This window comes from Anopheles coluzzii, chromosome 3 (assembly GCF_943734685.1).
Source record: "Anopheles coluzzii chromosome 3, AcolN3, whole genome shotgun sequence".
In the NCBI taxonomy this organism is placed as follows: Eukaryota; Metazoa; Arthropoda; class Insecta; order Diptera; family Culicidae; genus Anopheles; species Anopheles coluzzii.
This window is the reverse complement of record NC_064671.1, coordinates 8,005,206-8,029,890: the sequence shown is the minus strand read 5'-3', so window position 1 is coordinate 8,029,890 and position 24,685 is coordinate 8,005,206. Positions and strand designations below refer to the sequence as shown.

General features: G+C 42.1%; 4 protein-coding genes across 7 annotated transcripts in view; 1 reads left to right on the top strand and 3 right to left on the bottom strand.

Annotated features, from left to right (window-relative positions):
- Nucleotides 1–3,477: 3,477 nt before the first annotated feature.
- Nucleotides 3,478–5,365, bottom strand: LOC125907571 (lactosylceramide 4-alpha-galactosyltransferase-like). The gene is made up of 3 exons (XM_049610687.1): nt 5,342–5,365; nt 3,944–4,743; nt 3,478–3,855 (listed from the first exon to the last, which is right to left on the bottom strand). The coding sequence occupies exons 1-3, from the start codon at nt 5,363–5,365 to the stop codon at nt 3,492–3,494; spliced, it is 1,188 nt and encodes a 395-aa protein (XP_049466644.1). The 3' UTR covers nt 3,478–3,491.
- Nucleotides 5,366–7,176: 1,811 nt separating this feature from the next.
- Nucleotides 7,177–9,104, bottom strand: LOC120955836 (lactosylceramide 4-alpha-galactosyltransferase-like). Its single transcript, XM_040377023.2, has 2 exons — nt 7,927–9,104; nt 7,177–7,852 (listed from the first exon to the last, which is right to left on the bottom strand). Exons 1-2 carry the CDS (start codon nt 8,820–8,822, stop codon nt 7,489–7,491), a joined length of 1,260 nt encoding a protein of 419 aa, XP_040232957.2. The 5' UTR covers nt 8,823–9,104; the 3' UTR covers nt 7,177–7,488.
- Nucleotides 9,105–10,529: 1,425 nt separating this feature from the next.
- On the bottom strand, nt 10,530–12,661 carry LOC120955837 (lactosylceramide 4-alpha-galactosyltransferase-like). Its single transcript, XM_040377024.2, has 2 exons — nt 11,797–12,661; nt 10,530–11,720 (listed from the first exon to the last, which is right to left on the bottom strand). The coding sequence occupies exons 1-2, from the start codon at nt 12,501–12,503 to the stop codon at nt 11,357–11,359; spliced, it is 1,071 nt and encodes a 356-aa protein (XP_040232958.1). The 5' UTR covers nt 12,504–12,661; the 3' UTR covers nt 10,530–11,356.
- A 2,568-nt stretch (nt 12,662–15,229) lies between these two features.
- LOC120957719 (nitric oxide synthase) overlaps nt 15,230–24,685 on the top strand; it is an 85,217-nt gene continuing 75,761 nt past the window's right edge. The window contains exons 1-2 of one of the 4 annotated variants that reach the window (XM_040380062.2): nt 15,230–15,505; nt 16,531–16,697. The gene's annotated coding sequence lies outside the window, so the exon portion shown is untranslated. Of the gene's footprint in view, nt 15,522–16,311; nt 16,698–24,685 lie in introns of all 4 variants that reach the window. The other 3 variants (XM_040380061.2, XM_049608526.1, XM_040380063.2) reach the window with 3 other exon arrangements.

Genomic DNA, 24,685 nt, shown 5'->3' with positions numbered 1-24,685 from the left:
CGATGTACAAGAGCGTATAAATCACCTTCAATCAGCTGTACGAACACGCCCGCTGCATAACGGTGCAGTGCGGGTCTTTTTTTGCGTTAAATTTTGCATTCCCTTTCATTCGTTTTCACGCAATGTACGCACGATAGATTGCCCCCCCCCCCCCCCCCCCCCCCCGAAGAATGTCGGAACATCTTGGGGAGCTTTGACTTTCTTTTATAAGGCAATGTCGTTGGAAGCGGGTTCGTCAGTTGTTGGAGGTTGCAAGAGACAAAGTGATTTCTACTGATCATCAACTACACAGTGATAAGTGGTTTAAGATTGTGTGATATTACAAAAACTGCTCCACGATAGTCCCAGGGTGCACATAAGGCCTCCAATTTTATAACGCGATATTTAAAAGACAACTGAATGAACCAAAAGTGAGATAGTTACTCACGCTTTTCGGGCGTTCAGCCGCACAATACCGTCCTCCTTTAAGCAGGATGTTTCGTGAAAGAAGCTGTACCGGCCATCGTCAGTCGGTTGCGGTACGGAGTGCTGCACATCGTCCAGTATCTTCTCTTCGTGTAATCGTGCCGCAGTCATACCAGACATAGCGCCTGATCACGGCACTCTAATGGAAGGTCGAACGGAATGTGACAAGGAAAATAGATTTTTTTTTGCATTTTGATGCATATTGGATTGTTATAAGCTTCTAAACGTCGATAAAACTTTCATTAAATCGAATTGGTTGACATGATTCCAATATTTTGCCGTTCGAGTCCTAGCGTTTTGTTCGATACGACTACCGTTCGAGTGCTCAGGCGTGATCAGGCGGATAGTCTTGAGTTGAATTGTAAAACCCTGTATTTAGACTTTATAGCTCGTCTCTATTGGCATAATATTTGGATGTGAGACTGTCCGGACGAATGGTGCAATGGTGTTTCATGTAATAATATGGTTGTGTAATATGTGTTTTACTTCACACGAGACTTCCTGGTAAAGATCAGCTCGATCGTGTCATCAATAGCAGTAGACTGCTAGGACTAATTATCAATATGGCTTGTGAGTGCACCAAAGCACTTCACTGCTCCCTTATCCATATGGACAATGGAATATACCAATATCGTGTTTAGAATGTATCGAGCGCAAAATCACGCGACATGCGCTTAACTCCACGATCCTGTTGTTTCCTGTTTAATGTAATTACGTTGCTTTTATCCGCACAGAAGCTTTATTGGTTTGCCAAACATCAAGTGCTGAATAGGCTGAAATTGCTCTGGAGAGAGCGAAACAATCATTCTTTGACCAGATAAATGAAAAAAGTTTAATATCATCGGCATAAAGTAGTAAAGAGGGGTTGGCGAGAATAAGAGTCACGACGTTTGTGTAGAGGGTAAATAACAGCGGCTCTAAGTTGCTGCCTTGGGGAACTTCTGAAAAGTTGGTGAATCGTTCCGAAATGACTATTCTTACAGAATACATTCTGTCCGTCAGGTATGATTTCAACCATTCGATGACATGTGGTGATATACCAAGCTGGGGGATTTTTGCTAGAAGTATCTTGTGATTGATCCTATCAAATGCAACTTGGAAATCAGTACCATCAGGCCCCGGGTTATATGAAGATTTCAGCCGATTGATTGCTTTACAGACGATATCACCGTTAATCTCGAAATCATTTAGCGAAACACATAAAGCGTCAGATGGTGTGTATTGTAAAACTGTCTCAAACATCGATTTGGTAGTAGTATCAACAGTATTATCGCTTTTGAACTTTTCAGTAAATAGCTGACATATGTTGTTACGATTATCTGCATATTTTGTGTGTTGATAAATGTAGCATTATAAGTTTTAATCGTAAAAATAACCCAACAGTTTACGCCTAATATCTTGATGTCCATCAGCTAGTTCTGAATTATGTTATCTGGAACCTTGGAACGCTACTGGACTTTAAGCTTAACTTCCATGACCATGATGATTATCAGTCACTAATCGACAAGGCAATCGTACGTTAGAATTTATTATCAGGAACGCTAAAGACTTCAGTGACCCATTATGTTTAAGAGCTGTTGCATCGTTCTAACGCTATATCCAATAGCGATTTAAGTACACCGTTATTGAATGGCTTGAACTTGAGTTTATGAGCCATGTTGTGTGGTCGAATCTTATCCATCAAAATACATCGCTAGTACTCATTTGTTTTGATATCAGTTCACGCATATCATTTAATGTTGTGTTGGGATCAACTCTCCTAACAAAAGGTCAGAATTTTGGCTACGTATTACGAATAAACTTCACCTTTTAGGGGTTTATCAGCTGTGTCCTGTTTTAATTCTGTGTTAGACGTGCAATTGGGGAGAATCGTTTGATTATCTGCATAGGATGGTAGTATGAGTGAACGAGAAAAGGTTTTTGCTATCCTTATTTCCAACGAGTTTTTCGCGGAACATTGCATACTTGCGGGCGGAATAACTGCTTTTGATGTTATGTTGACTAAGCTGAGCTGCTAAGCGGGCTGGGCATTAGTGCTAGAGAGCGAATTTGTTGGGTTTGACATCCCAGCTGGTGATGTAGTTGTGACTTAAGCTTGACTAGTTGTTTTAAAACTCGATTTGGATGATTTTCACAAGATTCGACTACGGTTTGCTTATGTAGAGCAGTAGGACAGCTTGATGAATTAGACGAATTGAAACGTCGGTGTATAGGTGATCACTAACTTGCTTGTCTATTTCATTTACTATGTCTTCTTTCAAGGTTTGTAGGAGTTGGGCTACTGCACTAATGCATGTGTATTTTTTTTCATGATCCATCTGAAACCGCTGTTGCTGATCAATTATTTACTGCATGCATTCGCAATGTTAAGGCACCTTGGATGAAAAGCAGCTATGCATGAAGACAGCTTCGAATTACCATACCATTTTATGCTTTCACCAGCAAATGGGGAGTGAGCATTTTTTGCATGCATCACTCATGATAGTGTGTTTGATATCACTGGCTGGTGTGATAATGGTGATGGCGTAAACGATGAGCTGACTTGCAGTTGCAGTTGCGTCTTTGTGTGCAACTGCAACTGGTTGTTTGATGTTTGATGGCGAAACATGTGATCAAAGAATGAGATATCAGCTGGTGAAATTGTGTTTAACCAGGATCGGCGTACATAAGAACGGCAGGAGCAAGGGTTTCACTATTAGAAGCTTGTACACCATTACAGAGTAACTTCGAAATTCAACTGAAAGTCACTGGAGAACTACGGAGTACAAAGCAGGCACCTGTTGTTCCGTCATCGGTGTGTTAGCTTTTCGTGTTACCTATTGTGAGTAAATGTACACAACTCTTGTGGATACTTTTGGTGAATGTGCTCTTGAACCGTTGTATATCCGCATTGTATTGTTTTACAATAAATAAATAATAACTTTATTAGCGTTCATTTAGGTAGCGAGCATTTGTCCATCGAATTACAAATAAACATGAACATTCAGCATATTCCAACATGAATTAATGGTTGTGAGCTGATAGTGTTAGAAGACGGGTCCGCAAGACCCGTACACTTTGGGACAGTGGCGTTCGGCTAGCACACCGTACGCAACCCGTGACCCAACCTGCACCGGATTGTTTTTACTCAGCTTGTTCCACAGGTGCACCACGATCGATTGATTGAGCGCCTCGAGGGCCTGCTCCAGGTACTGTTCTTGGAAAAAATGCTTATACCTTTGATACTCAATCGCGTAAAATGCGCTGGGTGGATAGACGGTGAAATGCTCGGAACAATGCCGGGTCATGTTAGCGATCGACTGGGTGTGACAGTGCTTTTGCAGTACGCGCGTTATCACTCCTGGTCCATTGTTAATCCATTCATTACCGTTAAAGTTGGTCAGCAGGTCTCTAAAAGCAAAAAACAAAAAAAAAAACGATCGTTACAAGTTTGGTCAAGAATCATCGGATCTCGTAACTTGTAAATCCAGCCGCTTACCGAACACACATTTCCGCCAGCTCGTGACCGTGGCCTTTCGATTCCAAGCTCATTACAGCGGAATTAATCAAATGAAACGATTCGGCACCGGCATAGTTCGGTTTCATCTTCTCAAAAGACTGTTGCACGATCACATCTAGATCAAGGTACGTCCCACCGTACTTGTAGAGCGTGAGGTAACGCATCACATCGGACAGGTGCGAGTTTAAGTACTTTGAGCGTAATACTTCTCCACCCGCCATCCATTCTTTCAGCGGTGTGTCGTTTGCGTATGTGGTCAAGTTAACGTAGCGCAGATGCACATTACGATACTCGAGCAGTGCGTCAAGGACTGGCAGTATCGTGTGGTTCCGGAAGCCAACCGGGGCCGCAAACAGTACGTACACGTTCCACTCAGGATTGGCCCGGGCAGCCGACTCGATTGCACACGCTTGTCGGGCGTTCAGCCGCACAATACCGTCCTTCCAGCAGGACGTTTCGTGAAAGAAGATGTTACGCCCATCGTCGGACGGTTGCGGCATGGACTGCTGCACATTGTCCAGTATCTTCTCTTCGTGTACACTGTTCTCGGTAGTGACGTTACGGTTGAAGATGTTGAAACAACTGTCGATCCATGGACTCGGAGTTGTTGGTGTGGAGGTAGTCGTGACGACACGCTTCAATGTTGAAGACGGTGCTGTGAAGGATTCACTTTTCTGTTGGTGTAATTCTTTTGTGGCAAAAACACGATTTTCTGACGATTCCCAAAATTCCAAATCCTCTTCGACAATCTGAGAGTAAATGTTCGGCGTAATTCTCCACTGGCGATCACCAATTCGACGTAACAAAATAATAAAAACAAATGCACCAACGGTGTATAGAACAAAGCGACACTTTCTTTGTGAGAACATTTTACACTGAAGAGCTTGAGTGGTCGTATCTCAGGTAAGCACAGCGATCGACTGAACGCGATGATTTGATTAGCTGTTTTTGCAGCGCGTGAGGACAATATTGGAAACTTTGATTTAAACAGCTTTATAGTGGGTCTCTATTTGCCCGAATCGTTTTCCAAGAAATGTGGTGGAGTTATGGTAGTATTCATGGGTAAATACCATTTTTTCGGAGTTGGATCAATCCGACTCCGGTACCCATTGGAGTTGCACAAAGAGGTATACCGGACCGGATCTGTCAGGATGGGTCTGGAAGCATCCAGATTGATCCAACTTGTTGAGTCCGGGTGAGCAGTTTAGGTTGGCGGTTGAAAAACAGCAAGGTTATTTTAATTTCAAATGACAAAGAAAACTGTTATGCTGTATCGTACATATTTGATGCCTTACATGAAAGTGAATGAACTCCTCAATTAAAGTCTGAACGATAGTCAATTTGAGAACTAGCAATTGCAAGAGTAACCTAAACTACTCGCCCGGACGCTACCAGACTCATTAAGACTCATTCAGACTCATTCAGACTCATTCAGACTTATCCAGACCCATCTGGACTGATCCGGACGGATCCAGATTGATACAAACTGATCTGCAGTGATCCCGACTGATCCGGACTGATTTGGACTGCTCCGGTTCTGACTGATCGGTTCTGACTGATCGGTTCGGACTGATCGGTGACTGAACCGGAGTCGAATCCGGTTATGATCCGGAGTTGGATTCATATTGTGCGCATCAGAGTCGGAGTTGATCAATGACTCCGTTCCGGACTACCCATCACTATTTGGTAGTACGGCGCTGGTGTAAATCTGTCTAGGATTGTTGTTTTTTTAGACTTTGAATCTATTAGCCATATTCGCATTTTTCGAGGTTTCGAAAAACTTTGGTAAAACAGTATGTCTTTGACAATGATAGCGGGAATGTACGATTGCGTCGGTAGCTGTTTACTGTTTAAACCACGGTGAAGATGCCAAGGGAGCTTGGGATATTAATATTGTATTGGCATTGTAGCTTACATGCCAATAGCCTACCGTAAGGCGTTATTAACGCGTTAGTATATATCTACAAAGTGTTAGATCTACAAAGTGGTATCAATTGGTGGATTAAATAAAAAATCCTGTAGCTATTCATCGTTCTGTTTCTCGGTAGCCAATTGTTCGAAATTTACGGTCTTTTCGATTGGCACCTGTTGAGTATAATATGGCAACCTGTCACGGCTCGTTGAATGGGTAAAGATATTTAACGAATTAGGTGTAGTGTAGTTCAATAGTATATTTAATTGATTGAAAAATGTCAGCTGGTTTTGTAATGATTGGAATGATTGTAATTTGGTTGGCATATCTGGTTGAAAATTTACCGAATTGGCACGATGTTACCTCGATCGACCGATCGTTAAAAGCTGAGCTTTTGCTAGAAATCAAAGATAGGCGCTAATGGGTGGTCTATTCCTTAATTGCGTCTGCCTCCGTCGGTCAGACGTTTTAAAGAGATTTTTAATAATATTTAGCTAAGGTGGTCTATAGGTTTTGATAGGTCTATCAAAAATTGTGTGATATTGAAATATTACGTTGATCTCACCTAATTAATTAAGAACACGTGTTACAAATCATCCAACCATAACATCAATTTTATTTGTTCGTAATGCTCCCCTTTATCGAACGTTTACGACCTAAACTACACGACTAACATTTACTGCATTTTAAAGGCGGAGAAAAATATGCAAGAGCTCTCACAAATACTTACAATTTGACAACATATTTCGCCACATTGTTTAGTTTGCACTACGCGTTACGCATGTGCAGCTGCTCAAATAAATGACACGCGTTGCTGTCTCGCTTACGAAGGATTGAACAGGGGTGAACAGGCCCATGGCCGTTAAAATGGGACTCTATATGAGTTACAAACCAAACTGCTGATAATACTGAAAAACGGGTTTGGACAAACGCGTCGAGTTGGTTTGAATTATTTTCACACAACAACCGATTAATAAGTGAATGTATCATTGATTGCTAACTCATACTCTCCTTCTTTGCCGTACAACTATTGCAACAGCTCATTTCAGCAGTGGTATATTGTCTTCTTTAACGGTCTGTGCACTCTGCATCGATCGATAGGAAAATAGTACCATTGATTGTGTATTTCAGATATCTTTTCAAACTCTATACGGCCGCTTCCCATAATCCTTAAAAGATTAACGATCGTGGTGGAATGAATCAGCATTCGAATCCTCCTCGATTGCTCCTCGCTCCTCATATCGTTAGGTTTAGGTATTGCACGAGGTTGCGTTTTTCTAACTATTCAATCACTTTATGCTCATATTGTATTGTTATACATTAAATAAATAATAACTTTATTAGTGTTTATAATAGTAGGACACACTTGTCCATCGAATTACAAATAACCACCAAATATTATTCATTCCAATTAGCTGCAGAAGATCAAGACAAGACATTCCGATGTCTTGTATAAATACCTATGCGAGGGAGAGAGACATCTACATGGTAGTATCGTATTATTGATAAAGATGTTGTCGCAATGGCGACAGCAGCGACAGTCTGTGATCGTGTGTGATCAATCGATGATTTTAGGAGACATGAATTAAGATATGATTCTGTGCTGGTGGTGTTAAAAAACGTGCCCACAAGACCGGTACACTTTGGGGCAGTACCGTTCGGCTAGCACACCGTAAGGGACCCGTGACCCAACCCACACTGGATTGTCTTTGCTTAGCTTGTTCCACAGGTGCACCACGATCGATTGATTGAGCGCCTCAAGGGCCGATTTTAGGTACGGTTCTTCAAAAAACTGCTTATAATTCCAATACGCTATTGCGTAAAATGCGCTGGGTGGATAAACGGTAAAATGTTCGGAACAATGCTGGGTCATGTTAGTGATCGACTGGGTATGGCAGTGCTTTACCAATACGCGCGTTATTACCCCTGGACCATTTTGAGCCCATTGATAACCGTTATAGTTGGCTAGTAGGTCTCTAAAAGAAAGAAACGATCGTTAAAAGGTTGGTCGAATGTTATCGGATTTCATAATAAAAGTCCACCCACTTACCGAACACACATTTCCGCTAGCTCATGACCGTGGCCTTTCGATTCGAAGTTAATCACACCGGCAGCAATATACTGAGGCGACTCGGCACCGGCATAGTTCGGTTTCATCTTCTCAAAAGACTGTCGCACGATCACATCCAGATCAAGGTACGTTCCACCATACTTGTAGAGGGTCAGATAGCGCATCACATCGGACAGATGCGAGTTCATGTACTGTGAGCGTAATATTTCCCCCCTCGCCATCCATTCTTTCAGCGGTGTGTCGTTTGCGTATGTAGTCAAGTTAACGTAGCGCAGATGCACATTAGGATACTCGAGCAGTGCGTCAAGTATTGGCTGTGTTGTGCGGTTACGGAAGCCAACCGGAGCCGCAAACAGTACGTACACGTTCCACTCCGGATTGGCCCGGGCAGCCGACTCGATTGCACACGCTTGTCGGGCATTCAGCCGCACAATACCGTCCTTCTTCAAGCAGGATGTTTCGTGAAAGAAGATGTTACGCCCATCGTCCGTCGGCTGCGGCACGGACTGCTGCACATCCTCCAGTATGTTTTTCCCGTGTAAGCTGTGCCCTTTAGTGACGTTACTGTCAAAGATCTTGAAACAGGTGTCAATCCATGGACTCGGAGTTGTTGGTGTGGATGTAGTCGTGACGACACGCTTCAATGTTGAAGACGGTGCTGTGAAGGATTCACTTTTCTGTTGGTGTAATTCTTTTGGGGCAAAAAATCGTTTTTCGTAAGATTCCCAAAATTTCAAATCTTCTTGGACAATCTGAGAGTAAATGTGCGGCGTAATTCTCCACTGGCGATCACCAATTCGACGTAACATCAGAAGAACCAAAACGAAGGCACCAACGGCACATAGAACAAAGCGACACTTTCTATGCGAGAGCATTTTACTTGTGTTCACGTTGAAAAGCTTGAGTAGTCGTATCTCAGCTAAGCAAAGCGAGCAACTGAACGCGGTGGTTTAATCAGTTGTGTTTGGAGCACGTGAGTACAATGTTGGAAACTTTGATTTAAACAGCTTTATAGTGCGTTTCTGTTTGCTCGATTTTTTTTCCAGGAAAGTTGGTGGAGTTTTGAAATAGCGCCGGTGGTTTTTATTTACTTTTATAGAGACTTTGAGCCTGTTGGCCTCATTTGCCTCTTTCGATCTATCAAGGTGTCGAACAACTTTGAAAGTCCAGTCGTTGTTCGACAATGTTCGCGGGAATATACGATTGCGATGGTCGCTGTTTTCTGTGGGATTAGCGAATATAACCAAACGTATTAGGCGAGATCATTTTTGGGACATTATTATTCAGCTATAGCGAGGTATAAATAATTCCTATCTAAGTTAAACATGGTATGCAACTCAAAATGATTTTGATTGCAGCACAAACCATGCAGGAGATGCCAAGAGAGCTTGAGCTCTTAAATGTAGTAAATAGTAGCGTCAGATATAGTAAACAGGTGATCGAGCGCAGACGACTAATCCACGCATCGATCAACGACGACTACGACCTGTTTGAGTTTGTATGAGCATTTGTTATAAATCATGGTACCTGGTTGGTTTACAAGTACACGATATTAATGTTTGGATGTCTAGGTTACTTCCGCATGATGTTTCAGATAAGGTCGTATCTCGCCAATCGCTATTATTCTGTGAAACTGAGCTTTTATATTTCCCTTTTTTTGATCTTGAGGAGTGATCATCAATGGAACACGTGAGCTTCACGACATAACCTCCAGCAAGGTGCTCTACTATTGCATTGACTCTAAATCACGACTGTCTGCGATGTTTTTTCAGTTCCGACTCGAGAATTCACTGCATTCTAAACATATAAACTTTGTAACTTTCTTATTGTTCTTGAAACATTAACGCATCTGGAAGAATAGCATGCAATTGTCCATCGATAGACAAATAATTATTAAAAAAAAGAAGTATTGAAACACGATCCTATTGCATGTTCCAATATTTAGAGTATTTTATGTACTTAGGTGTATTTTTATACCTCCGGGGTTGGTTAAAAAGGTTTAAAAAAATTGTAATATTGTACCATATGCCAGGTTCGTTGCAGTTGTGCCAATGTCAATGTCGGTAACGTATACGTACCAACGAGCTGTTTTTAACTGTCGGTTGAACACACCACCTGCCACAACTAAGCCGTTGTCTTCAAGATGGTCTATCACATGTGAGACTTTAGGAACGTGTGTGTAAATTCTTCTAATTTTTCTTAATTCTAGCCTTAGTTTTAATTCATTCATTCATTCATTCACTAATTTCTCTAATTCTACTAATTCCTAAGTCCATGCAAATAGTTTACCGCAAGGCATCATTTACGGCGTATCGTATGTATAAATATTGTGTAGTGAAGTGTACTAGTGTGTCCACCACGTTAAGTTGTTTGATCTACAAAGTAATATCAATTGCTAGAACCGTTTGTCAGCAGGACCGATTCCCTATCGCGTTGCAAGTGGTTCGGCAGTCAGATGTAAGTCAGACCTTTAAAAGAGAGATTCTTAATACTAATTAGCGAAAGGTGGTAAGTCTATTGATATATTGTGTGATATTGAAACACCACGTTGATCGTGCCGAATTATTTCATAAGACCACGTGTTACAAATTACCCATCCATAACATCAGTTTTATTTATTCGTAATGCTCCTCTTTCTCGGACACCTACGACCTAAACACAAGAACGTAACATAAACAACCACTGTACTTAGAAGCGGAGAAAAATATGCAAGAGCTCTTGCAAATACTTACAATTGGACAAAATATTTTGCCACACTGCTTCTAGTTCGCACAACGCGTAACGCTTGTACAGCTGCTCAAATAAACGACACGCGTTGCGGCCTCTCTTACGCAGGATTTAGGGCTTCACAGGCCCATGGCCGTTAAAATTGGGTTCTGTATGAGATGCAAACCTAACTGCGGCTAATACTGATAAACGCATTTGGTCAATCGTGTCGAGTTGGTTTGAATTATGTTCACACAAGTGACATGACATTAACTAATAAATAAGTTACGAGTGTATCAGAGATGACTAACATATCTGTTTAAATAGCTGCTAAATCAAACGAGATTCCAATGAAATGAAGGAAGAGATTGCTAAATCGGAGAGTGTTCAGTAGCACCTGGGTGTGCACCTAAAAAATGTGAATTTACACACATTTCGGTGTAAATTCGAGTCAGCAAAGCAATGGAACAAACATTAAAATTGATCTGTAAAATGAGTTAGCTACCTTCTATTGCTAAGAATTTGTTCATTCAAACGATATTGACTATTTTTAGGCACTGGCAGTTAAATTGGGTCTAACACATAGGACAATTATAAAAAAAAAACCAAGCACTAACATACAAGATAAGACTACAATCAAATCGGTAAGGAATTGTGAAGCAATACAACGGAACAATACATGCGATCCGGTATTGCTTTGGTGTTAGAAAACGGTCCCGCAAGATCGGTACACTTTGGGACAGTGCCGTTCGGCTAGCACACCGTATGCGACCCGTGAACCCACCCGCACCGGATGATTCTTGCTAAACTTGTTCCACACGTGCACCACGATCGATTGATTGAGCGTGTAGAGGGCGTGCTCCAGGTACTGTTCCTCGAAAAACTGCCGATAATCTTCGTACCCTATCGCGTAAAATGCACTGATCGGATAGACGGTAAAGTGCCGGCACCGTTCCCGGGTCATGTGAGCCGTCGACCGGGTGTGACAGTACTTTTGCAGCACGCGCGTTACCACCCCCGGGCCATTGTTGCCCCAATCCTTGCCGTTGAAGTTGGCCAGCAGGTCGCTAGAAGAATGAAACGATCGTTACATGGTTGGTCAAGGAGGAATAGATCTCGTATCTTGTAAATCTAGCCGCTTACCGAACACACATTTCCGCCAGCTCGTGACCGTGGCCTTTCGGTTCGAAGTTCATTACGCCGGCCGCAACCCATCGCACCGACTCGGCACCGGCATAGTTCGGTTCCAGCTTCTCAAACGATTGCTGCACGATCACATCCAGATCAAGGTACGTTCCACCGTACTTGTACAGGGTCAGATAGCGCATCACATCGGACAGATGCGAGTTCATGTACAGCGAGCGAAAGATTTCCCCACTCGCCATCCATTCTTCCAGCGGAGTTTCGTTCGCGTATGTGGTCAAGTTGACGTACCGCAGATGCACATTGCGATACTCGAGCAGTGCGTCAAGGATTGGCTGTGTCGTGTGGTTCCGGAAACCAACCGGGGCCGCAAACAGTACGTACACGTTCCACTCCGGATTGGCCCGGGCAGCCGACTCGATTGCACACGCTTGTCGGGCATTCAGCCGCACAATACCGTCCTCCTTCAAGCAGGATGTTTCGTGAAAGAAGATGTTACGCCCATCGTCGGACGGCTGCGGCATGGACTGCTGCACATCGTCCAAGCTGTCCCCGGCGGCGAAGCTGTCCCCGGGAACGATCTGGAAACAGTTGTGTATCGGCGGATCCGGAATGCAGCTGTACAGGATGTATAGTGCTGCCGAAAGAAACAGAAACACGTACACGATCCGCCGTTTGTATCGCATCGGTTGCAGCCAGAAAGACATCGGGACCCGGTTCTGTCGAATGGCGACCACACTATGCACCTCGATGCGTGACGCAAAACGGTATTTTTGGAGCAAATTATTTACATCTCTTTACAAAATGATTCACTGATACGATATTGCCAAAGTAAATAACATAAACATTGCCGGATGATGGATAAAACGCAGCACTAGTGATGGTACTATCGTTCCGAACCTGCTAGGTTCAATCCGTTCCGTTGGTGGAACGTTCGAAACGCAGAAGAACAATATTTTTGACTAACCAAAACTAAAAAACTGCAAAGGTTAAAGTGGAAAGAAAATTAAATGATTTGAATCAAATTATTTCGCTTGTTTATGCTGTGCGAGTAGGTCTTTTTTCCTGCCAAGGAACTGGAACCGTTCGATAATTTGAAGAGTAGTCCCATCACTACTCAATTTATCTGTTTATCACAGCGCTTCAATACTCGATATCTTGGTTCGGCTCGGATATCTTATTTGTTGTAATAAATATATTATTGGCGATTTTGAGACAAATCGAGTGAAAATATCACATCAAGCAATTGTTAAAACTTTTTTCAAAATAAAGGTAACATAAAAAGTGACTGCAAGGTAAGAATATGAATTAAATGAGTGTTTTTATGATTCGTACGCATTGCTTCACATCCGATTTGGTTTGAAGTACACAACTAGGTGTAGTAAACAGAAAAATTTAAAAGCTCGAAAGCTCATTTTAGATGGGCTTTGAGATTTGAAAGAAAGCTATGTTTAAATTTAAATCCCCAACAGTGCGCGGAACTCACGAAACGTGCAGGATGTAGGTTCAACGAAAAGTTCATGGTGTTGTATCAAAACAAGTCAATTAATTGGATTCAAATATGGAAGTTGATTCAATTCATGGACAGTAAATATTGTGGAACAATTGTGTAATTGGATTTTAAAATCCTACAAGGTCTAGACATGATACCATTATGACATGTTTGTGATGACTCATTTAATTGTGTTGTAGTGGCTTTATCAATTAGCAGACGTAGTTTAACGATTCTAGTTTCCATTTATGTTTGCTCATTTCAACGCGCTTGTTTTTATCTATTCCAACACTTTATGTCACTCATTATTTGGCGGGTAATCACAGCCACAGTGATTCAGAAATCCGATCAGCAGTGACCTGTACTGTTTACAACAATATTAGCATGTGAAATGTTTCATCGTATTCATCCGAATTGTAGTAACTGTTAGTACACACTGTGTACGTGACGACCATCGGTAGATCCCCGATCGTCCCCCACCGAGATTACACGTCGGGGCTACATAAGGCTAAGAACTGTGTGGCAGGTTAGTCACGGGCTCAGGGCGGTCTACCGCCTGTACGCAATGATCAAGACGAGCTGCCTGCATATATGTAGCTTCCGTACACACAGAGGAAGTACAATCAGCTGTGTCTACAGACCGCCTGGCCAATGACCAAACAAAAGGGGAAACGTGTTGTTTCCCTAGATTTATTGCCAATACAACTTGATGGCGTTCCATGTGGGAATTCCACTGCACGTTTCTGTTTTTTTTTTGGAGTGGTTTGGGAAGAATGGATTTATAATAATTATCCAGCCAGTTAACGATTAGTCACTGTTCCTGTTAGTATTGCCGTATCCTCACTTCCTGCAGTGTTGCTCTCGATATCGCTCTATCTAAACATGATTGTTAAGCCCTTGAAATGGTTTGTCTGTTGGCGAACAAAACAAAGGTCTATAATACCCAGTGCACCTGGTCAATGGTCGCTGTATGCCCATCATATTCCAACGGCCCATAAATCACTCTCTCTCTCTGTCTCTCTCTCGTCTGCGGAGTTGTAGGATGTATTTTAAGTGGCAAGAAAACGTTGTACCACATTGCATAAAAAGAAGTAGTTAAGCCAGTTAACTTACATGAATGAAGCTGACTGACAAACTGTACCGGGTAATAAATGGCAACGGCTATTTATGGGGTCAGGTTAGGCGCCAGCTGTGGTCCTAGGTGGCCGTTATCTCAAATCAAAGATGTAAGCATTCAAACAAACAGTTACAGTGAGATACAAATTTTAGTGAATACTACTTAATAGAACAAAATTACTTAAAAGTAGATGTACATGTTTTTGATGATGTTTTAAGCACTTCATTCCCTACGAAGGAGAGGTGAATACTGTAAATGTATGTACTAAATAAAGTTGAAATAAAAACGTGTCCCGTTATCAGCTACCGACTGTACAAGATCGATTGTAATTTATTGTAACATGCATCCCGTGCAATTGATTATGCGTCGATCGTCCCTAGCCGCGGCCGCGGCTGCATTGCCTTATGCATATCGAAAGCCATGCATCAGGTCTGTTTGGTCCCTCTGTTCGTCTGTTTCTGGTACAAACGAACCTGAAGCACCTGAAGTACGTGATTGGTGACAGAAGGGATCGATGTAGTCGCACGGCTAGTAGTAGTCCTGCCCCACAGTCCGGCCGTCCTGAATGAAGCGCGTAGCGTAGTGCAGCACAGTCACTCGCAGCAGAGATCGCCCAAACATCTGATTCAACCGAAAAGGCGCGCTGAGAGACTCGCAAACAGCAAAATAAAAACATCACCACCCGGCGGCGAGCTTTTGACACGAGAGAGCGGGACAGAGAGAGAGTGAGAGAGAGTGAGAGAGAGGGAGCCCGCGCTCACGAAAGAGTGAACGAGAGGTAACAACAGCATCCCCTTTACATCGGTTTTGGAGAGATTTCCCGGAAAGCACCCGGCAGCGCCTGGCAGTGCGCCCCACTCTTCGAATGCACACATACACACACCCCCGGAACACACTCGGTACAGCCGAAAACGCAGTAAAAGCACAGGAATCTTGCGTTAATTTAGTCAGTTGGTAGCAAGCAGTGCTAACGTTCACATCGGTGCTTGGAAAATCATATCGTGTCCTCGTGGTTATCTCGTGCTTTGTCGTCGCGATATCGAGCCAGTCGATCAGTTGCAATTCGTACTTCGTCGAGTGATGTTGTGCTAGACAGAAAGGTGGGCTGGTAGAAAGGTGGTCATTAAATGTGTTTGATTGATAGTTCAGAAGGAAAGGGAGATGTTTGTGAACCTACAACTATTTTTTTAAAATAATATTTAAAAAACAGAACTGTAAAATTTTCGTGACAGAATTTTACAACACAGTGAAGTGAACCAAACCAGGAAACCGAACACGAATACGATAATACTTTTAAAAAAAGCGAATAATTTTGCATTCTTTAATGAGTTTTGCGCTATTACCCGCCATACCCGTTTGTAAGTGCAGAGCATCTCTGAACGATGCGGCGGGGTTTGGGAAGGAAAAACGCGACTATCGTCGTTAGAATAAAATGAAACCACAGACCGGTGTGGTCAGAGTTTCGGACACGAAGCAAGAAACGGGAAACTACTACAAAATAGCGAAAAACCAGCAAGGGGGGAAAAATAAATCGTAAAACAAAAAAGGTTTGGTAAAAAGCTGTACCATCATAGCACGTGGTACGGTTGCGATGTGGCATTTGGCGTGGTTGGGCGTTTTTTGATCTAGTTGGCTGGACGCACTGCACTGTAAAATGTTTTACAGTAAGATGAGCTGACTGTTAATTATTGCGATAGTTTTTTTTAGTTTTTTTTGTAAAGTAATTACCATTATTTAATCTTTTGTGTACATTAGTGGTTTAGTGGATTTCTTAAAAAAATTAACTATTATTACCGTTCGTCATTGTTGTGTACTCAATCAACAAACAATTAAAGTTTAGCAGAGGTCGGGGTGGATTAAAAGGCGAAAAACAAAAGCATAATTATTTCCTTCACTCCTTTGACAGGTGAATAAAGAAACTTACAAAGGAAACCGAATCAACAGAAGAAACAAACAAAATCGAGTGCGTTTGAAGTGGTTTGAGTGTTTGCCGCGTGCTTTAAGGGGGGGAGCTAAATTAAAAAGTGATTACGCGCGAGTGTAGTTTTTCCGCCTCCCCCATCACAACAACAGCAGCAACAACAAACCCCGAAAAGTAATTAATATTTTCCGCAACTACCAACAGCAAGTAAGTGCAAAAGACTTTCGTGCGTCAGTTGCAAGGCAAGTTCGTTCGTTTGGTCAAAACAGTTGGTCATACCTGGGATCGTGCGAGGCTGTGGTTGGCGTACGGCGCCTCGTTGTGTGCAAGCGTTCCGGCGGCTAGTTTTGTGTCATCCTTCAGCCGAACAGGTTTGTAAATGTTTGTTTGTATTGAGTGTGTTTTTTTTTGTTTTATTACACTATGATAATAGTATTGTCTTGTTCGGTGGGGTTCACAGCCAGCAGCGGATTGGGTTGGGCCGTGTAGCAATAAAATCATGATCATACGCAACGCGATCGGGACTTGCCGAAAGATTGTTGTTTTATTGCTTTTGTTTTTCCTTTCCCTATCTGGCGGGTGCGTTGTTTGTTTGGCCTTTTGTCATTTATTTTAACCTTTGCTTTTGGCTGCAAACGCGCATCAATTATCGTACGATACAGCTGCGGATGGGGTTTCCCGGCAGTAAAAGGGATTAGAACAGCGAAATTCACCCCGACAGGTGAAATGCAAAATCGGTTATATTGATGGTATGCCATCAAGCGGTAATAATGATCGATTGCTATGTGTGTGCTTGTTTTTTTTCTTGAAATTATCAAACTTCTTATGGTGAGAAACACACGAATCGTTCGCTTATTGCGCACTATACTGTTCTCAACCTGTTTGATAATCTGTGTGAAATGTGCGTCGTAAGTTTGCTGTTAAGGATTTATAAATGAGTATTAATATGACAATTTGTATTGAATGTGGTCAAAGTTCTATCACTATGTCATACAATGTCATTCGGGGTTCGAGATAAAAAAAGTGTTGCTTTTGGCGCAACAGTAAATCAATCGCATCAATAATAATAATTATTATTAATCAAACCCGCCCAGCTATCAAGCCATATCAAATTTACGATGCGTCAGAACATCATATACAAATATTGGCGTTTTCAAAATGACTTTCAAAGGTTAATATAAAAAAAGAAACACATGTTTTGATTAATTGTCCTGCATCAACTGCAACTGCCGGAATTGCCAAAATATCGTTGCAACGGTTTCATGTCCGCAGTGATAAAGATTAAATGATTCTGAAAGTCAATTTTATTACTTCCTCAATTAGAACAAAAAAATCCTGTGTGTTGAACATAGCTAGAACACATGAGCCTTTCTAAATTTGTGTGTGTGTTTTTTTTTAAAGAGCGATCAACTGCAGTTGCAACTTAATGTAAGCAATTAAGTTCGGGTGCTATTTTTAGCGATTGCTATCGAATTTGCTTTACTACGCCATAAATTTGTTACTTTCAAATCACCTCTAAAATTGGAAGTCACATAAAAGTGCAGTGTGCAATTGATTATTTATTAAATTTATTCACTCCCTCCCCCATTTATCAATATTTGCTGGCAGTGTAAACAAAAAGGCTAAATAAAAATCACACCATTCCAATTGAAAACGCGGTGTGTTGGTAGTGCATAACGAAAACACCTTTCAAACGACAAACACCTTAACAGTAGGCTTTTCCTGTGCAACCATACGTCATACCTTTGGGTTATTTTTGGGTTATTTTTTGTTTGTTTTTGTTGTTGTTGTTTTTCTACTACTTCACTTCTCATCGCAATCTTTCGGCACATATTTCACGTCCAATTGGTTTTCCCACGCAAAGTTTCTGCCTATCTCTCTCCCTCTCGTCCGAGGCTTGTTGTGGTGTTGTGCGGTCGTTCGTTGTGTATCGTCTGCTATCGCACCTTATTACTACGGGGTCGGGGAAAATCATCCGTCTGGAAAAACAAACCATCCGCTGTGTATCGCTGTCGATCAATGCGTTGGCCGTGCTTGGGCGTCTGTTGCTGTGTGTGTGTGTGTGGTTGCTGTTGAAAAGTTAAATTTTCTCTAGAAAAGCCACAGTGAAGGGGAGCTGAAACCTTGTGCTTATTATGCTCTACTCCCAGCACCTGAATATTGATGCCAGGGGGCACCGGGATCAGTGTGTCCTTTTTTTTCGGGAGTTGTCTTCATTTCAATGCCAGATGCTAGAATATTATGTTTGAAGATTCCAAATGTCTAAAACTCTATTTAGTGGTGCAAGTTGATTGATCAAAGATCGGTTTTATATTTTAAAATATTTTGGTTTTATTCGATTTCTTACTCCGTATACCTTCTTACCAAGTGCGCTTCTTTTACTTTTCCTTACAAATGTACATCCAACGTCACGATAAATTGAAAATCAATTTGATTAAATTCGTATTTGTCTTGCAACCAATGGAGCAACTTCTTTTCAGCTCCTTGGGCTTTATTTATTCTAAAGAAAAGCACATTGAAAAGAGCATCCACTGTCCGCCTTAGTTTCTGCCACCGTTTTGTACATACAACCGCTCTCACACTCCAAGGTTGTAACTAGGCATGGGACAATTGTGCGAGACCTATGCCGCACACTCAGTTCATTATAGTGTGCGGTTGATCGCCGCACGCGAAAAAGTGAACGGGTAGGTCTTCCGCACGCATACAGAACTAACTGAAATGTGCTCTGAACAAGATGCAAGATAACTGTCGGTGTCATAGACTGAACGAAAAAAAAAACATTCGTTTTGGGTCGGCAGAATTTGTTTCACACAACGACACAAGAAGATCGATCGCACTTTGCGCGAGAAAGAATGCACATATTGCTAGCGTGGTAAGATTGATCAATCGCACACAGCCGCACAAAAAGAACTCTTGCCGCACACTGACCCCTAAGTGAGTGCTGAGTGAGAAAGAACACTCATAGCCGATGGGTCATTCGCACACAGCCGCACGCATGTTTGGTTGGGTCAGTCGCACACATACCGCACGCGTGTTCAGTTGGGTCAGTCGCACACTACCGCACAAAAAGAACTCTTGTCGCACACTGCCGCACGCGCGTTCAGTTAGTTCAGTCGCACACTGCCGCACTCGTATTCAGTGGGGTCAGTCGCAGACTACCGCACCAAAAGAACTCTTGTCGCACACTGTCGCACGCGCGTTCAGTTAGTTCAGTCGCACAAAAAGAACTCGTTAAGCGCACAGCAACATAAAAGAGAAAGCTTGTAGATTTTACTCGTTTAGATCAGCTTTCGTTACAAATCAACTTAAGTATATACAGTCTGTACTCGAGCTACGTTTTCTAAGTTCTTGTGTGCAATTAGTATAATTGGCTCAAAGGATTCTCAAATGCAAGATAAATTACTGTTTTACCAAAAATTTGAGAGCCTCTTAAAAACCAGAAATTTTCAAATTTTCTGCATGAATTGTTATACATAAATGGTTTAATGTAAAAACCTAGTTACCTAGTTATGCATGAACCGCGTATCTCGGACTGACTGTATTTATAATTAAAAATGCAGCATTAAAAGCAAAATTTTCTGTTCTTGCATTAAAATCTCGATAAAATGAAACATGATATTTTTAAAAATGGTACTTAGCTCCAATTGAGCGACTGACCTACCGCACGCGTTCAGTTCATCATACTGAACGAACTACATCGCACGCGTTCACTGAAAAGAATCAAATTGCCCAAGCCTAGTTGTAACACTAAAAAATCACGTTCAAAGTTGTCAAAAAAACAATCATCTTGAATGCTAAGAATTTGTGTCTTTGCGCATCTTCACCTCGAAAGTATGCTCACAAAAAAAGCGCAAACGATTATTTCGTGATTGAACTCCGTTCGCCACCTGCAAAGCAGAAAAGGGAGGGAAAAGAATTACTTGTAAAAGTCCGCAAAACATTCGTAACGGCACGAACTATTGATGAAAGTAAACGGCAAGCATTTTGAACGGGAGCTTCGAAAAATGTTTGTGAAAATCATAAACGTAATGAATTCACGAAATGTTTTTTTCCCCTTTCCGCACGTTTCCACAAAACCGATGAACGGGAACGGGAGTTTCCTGCAAAAAAAGAAAAACTAAATCGATTGGGAATAAGGAAAAGCGTCACTAGAGGCTCGTTTGTAAGCGGGGAAAAGTTTCCGACCAGGTGTACGACGTGAGAAACTGGGCGAAAAAGTAAGCAGCTAGTTGTGTTTACGTACGATGTTCAGCAGTCACTGTTGATCTTTTGCTGTTTGTTGCGGAACGGAGTGCAAAAGTAGCAATTGAATTTTGGTATTTGGTGCTCTGGTAAAGGAAAAGTCACAGAACTGGTTTTGCTTCGGGATTCTGTGTGGCAAAACTTTAAACTACCGTAAATTGGGAAGTTAAACAGAGAAAAGTCTAAAGGAAGCGAATGTTTCGTTGAGATCATAAAGAAGAGAAGATCAATATAGGTTGAAATAAACAAACAGGAGTTAGGAAAAGACGTAAACAGTAGATTATAGAACAAAAACGTAATAAACTCCTGTCAATATACTTATTTGCTTCTGTATTAACTTAGGGTTCTTTTTTTAAACCCCCTTAAAAGCTCAATTTTTCACTTTTATCAACCATTATCCAAAAACAACGTGCAAAACAAGTCTGCTTAAACCAATTAATCAAACTTGATACGCAAAACGGTCTAACTCTTGATAGCGTTCTGCGTTGAGCGGTGGCTTGAAACCCATGAAACCTTTAATTAATAAACTTACCCCAAAAGCATCGCTGCAAAGGCACGCAACCGTGCATCATTTTCAATCAGAGCCGAAAATCATTTTGCCCATAATTTTGCACTCGTAAACTGGGGTTGCCTCCCTTTGTTTTGCTCCTTTTTTGCTGGCCAACAGCGACGCTCGACACTTGAAAGATTCCGTCAAACTCGACGCTAAGTAAATGCAAAATATATACAGTTGAGAAATTTCGTCCCCCTTTTCCTGCGAAGTGGAAACTTTGTGCCGGAATGGTGGGACAGTCCGAAAGGTGGTGAAGGGCCTGCAGCAAAAAACGGCCCGTGCAACGGTCAAAGGTTAATCAAACATTGGCAGACTGGCATGGGAGCAAGAGGCAAAAAGGGTTTATTAGTATCGAGTGTGGTAAGGAGCGGTTGAAGAGTGGTCAGTAGGCATAAGGAATTGAATGAAGGCTCGAGGATGGGAACGGGACTTTACTCAAAAGAGCACTGAGCCGATTTTCTTTCCCACGCTGCCGGTATCCTTCCAGCAACCCTTACCAGCTTGCCAATGTTCTCTTGCTTCCTTTGAGTGGGCTCATTAAATTTATTGCAAATAATGATGCTGAATCACTTCGCACACCGGCGGCATGCCAACCTTTTCGGTGGCATCCGGAAAACAATTTGCCAATGTCCGTTCGTCAGTAAATACAGCTTGAAAACTTGAAACCCCCGCTCGCCCCAAAACCTTTTTGCTGGTGAACGGACGGAAAAGATTCCCCGTAGTAATTCAGTTACTTACGGAGCTTCTTTGGGAGTAAGGCTGTGCTGTCCCTTCTTAAGGATGGAATTTTTGGGTGGGGGGGTTGGAGTTTGTTGTGCTCGTGGTTGGGGGTTGCAGGAATGTGAGCGTGCTGCCAACGGAATTCCTTAACGTTACCGGCAAGAAAGCACGAAAAGAATGGCACGGTGAGCAATCTGCCAGTTTTTTTAAATATACGGTGGTAGTGTTGGGATGCTCGCCCTGGCTACGCTAACGTGGATAATGGTCGAAAAGTAAAGTTTTTCTCATTTTCATAATCCCGTGGCATAAATTTACATTTTTCGGGAACATTTATACGTCCAGTTAACGTGAAACATGTTTATTAGCTAAAGTTTTTCACACAATTGTCACAATTGCCAACTTCATTTCGGCAGGTTGAGGTTGGGTTTGTGTCCTGGTTATAAAACGCCTAAAGGTCTGCAATCAATTATGAGCACACAAGTATGACCTAATAAATTTGTACCATTGCAAATCACATTTTTATCTTATTTTAATGTGATTGTTTGTATGTTTGTATGTATAGAAGTCAGCTATACATACATTCTAGTTAATTCTTACATCATTTTGATCATTACATTGGAAAAGCACGCAGATTCGAAATATCTTGCTCAAAAACGATGACGCAGGACAATCCGAAACCCCAACAATAAACCGGTTGTTCCGAAAAGGACTAATCGCACTTGTTTGCATGCTTCTGTGCGTTGCCATCATCTGCGTTCACGATTATTTTCGTTTGGTTGGCTAAGGATCACTTTCTTTCTTGCATACACAATAACAAAAAACGCCATTTCTTCTGTGCAAAACTCAACCGGCGGCGTGGGACAAATAATTGGATTTATCATCAGATTTGTAACGATTGATCTTTTTTTCCTTTTCTCTTTTTCCGTTCCGTTTGAGTGACAACGTCCCTCCGGTTAAATGTGACATGTCGCTTTTGCATGTTTCCTTTTTTCTCTTCCTCTGTCAACCCCATGGGAATGCGTCTGGCATTGTGCAAAGGGTTTCAGAGAAATGGTTGTAAGCATGGACATTTTTGAATAGATTTGACTAGATCGCATACGATGTTTCGTTTTCATTTTGAGAAAGGTTCCGATAGAACCCCTTTTATTATTTACTTCATCATGAGAATAATCTTTAAACAGTAGCGTTTGATAGCCGAAAGTGATTCTTTAAAATCGTCTATCCTTTCCCTTTCCAAAACCCTTAAACTATTTAGCAGGATTTATAGCGAACATCCAAAACGAAGGCGAAGAACTTGGTACAAGGAGTAAAACCTCCACCCAGTAACACATGGCACAAAACGGTTATGATGACCATCATATCATCAAATCAAAATAAATCATTCTAAGCTATGGCAAAATACCATTAACTGGAGCCCTTTCTTCGCTGTGGTTTTGACCAATCGCCAGCAACACATGTTGGTGGTGGGATGTAGCCTTAAAGGATGTAAATCATCCTGCCTACAATCATTTGGAACATTCCTTTCAATCACGTCGACACATGCTGTGACAAGACGATTTTTTCGACCCCCCGAATTTTCCCCTTCTGGCTGTGTCTGTGTGCACTAACGCTTCCGAGCATTAGTTCTGAGTCCTACCCCCCCCCCCCCTCAAAACGAACACACCCGAAAGGGGCGACAGGATACGGCTCATAAACCCCCCCATAAAGATATCAGGTTGCAAAGTGTTACTACCAGCGCAAAATCGCTTTCCCGGAGCACTTTATCATGATATGCCTCACTTTCGGTCGGTAATTGGGTGAAAATTAATGTCCTTTGTCCTTTGTCGAGCGTCGAAGAAGTGGATGGAGTGGGGTGGGTGCGGAAGTTTGCGAGCAGCACAATGCCGGAAAGTTCGAGTGGTTTCAGTGTCATGAGGTGCATGAAATTGAAGGTGTTGTGAAGCAGCAATTGAATTTAAACTGTTGTATTAATTAATCGCCTTTCGCGTGGCAAATTGAAACACTGACTGACAATTGAAACATAATACTCTTTGTGCTGTAAAAAATACTCTTGTCAGTTCCAGTAGCAAATCATGTGGGTTGACTATTTATATTCTCTATCGTTTGATTAGAGAGGCGTGGATAAACTAAGCTTGATTGATGACACTTGGCTAGTGCATGTGATAGTCATCTTGCACACAACCAAACCCACAAACAAAAAGTACCTAAACCCTTCAACCCTTCAACAGATGCAACAGCTTTATTGGCTCGCCGCCCTAAACAGTGAAACTTTCTAGATGAAAGCTCCGGTGCCGCAACAATAATAATTAATTAATTCTGTATTAATTTTCCACCGCCTCGCATGCGGCAGCTGTTTGTATTCTCGCCGGCAAATAATAGCCCAAACCCTGCAGCACGGTTTGATAAAATTCTCATTTCCACCACACGTCACAAGCGGCGCGTTATCGTGCGTCACATTAGCGCGTGCGGGAAAGTCACAACGTTGACATTCGGGCCCGCGGGCCCGCCACCCATCCGCGCTTATCTGGCTTTCACTTTCAGCGGGCTGTTTTGCTTACGGCCTAGTGCTTTGGATTAAATTTCGATTAACCCATTAACCTACACGCGGGTGTTGCGCGTTGGTGGGAAGCTTTAGCGAGAGATTAAGCATACATTAATTATTGCATTCTGGCAAGGCACTTGTTCAGCGGGGGCGTACGAGACGCTGATCGTAATTAGAAAATGTTGAAATGAAACAAGATTAAAGCTAAAGTGGTTTGAGTCCTTATTGGGTCCTGAGTTTGCCTAGATGTATGCAATGTGCATTACAAAACGCCTAAAATTATGTGTTGCGCTTGCAAAAGT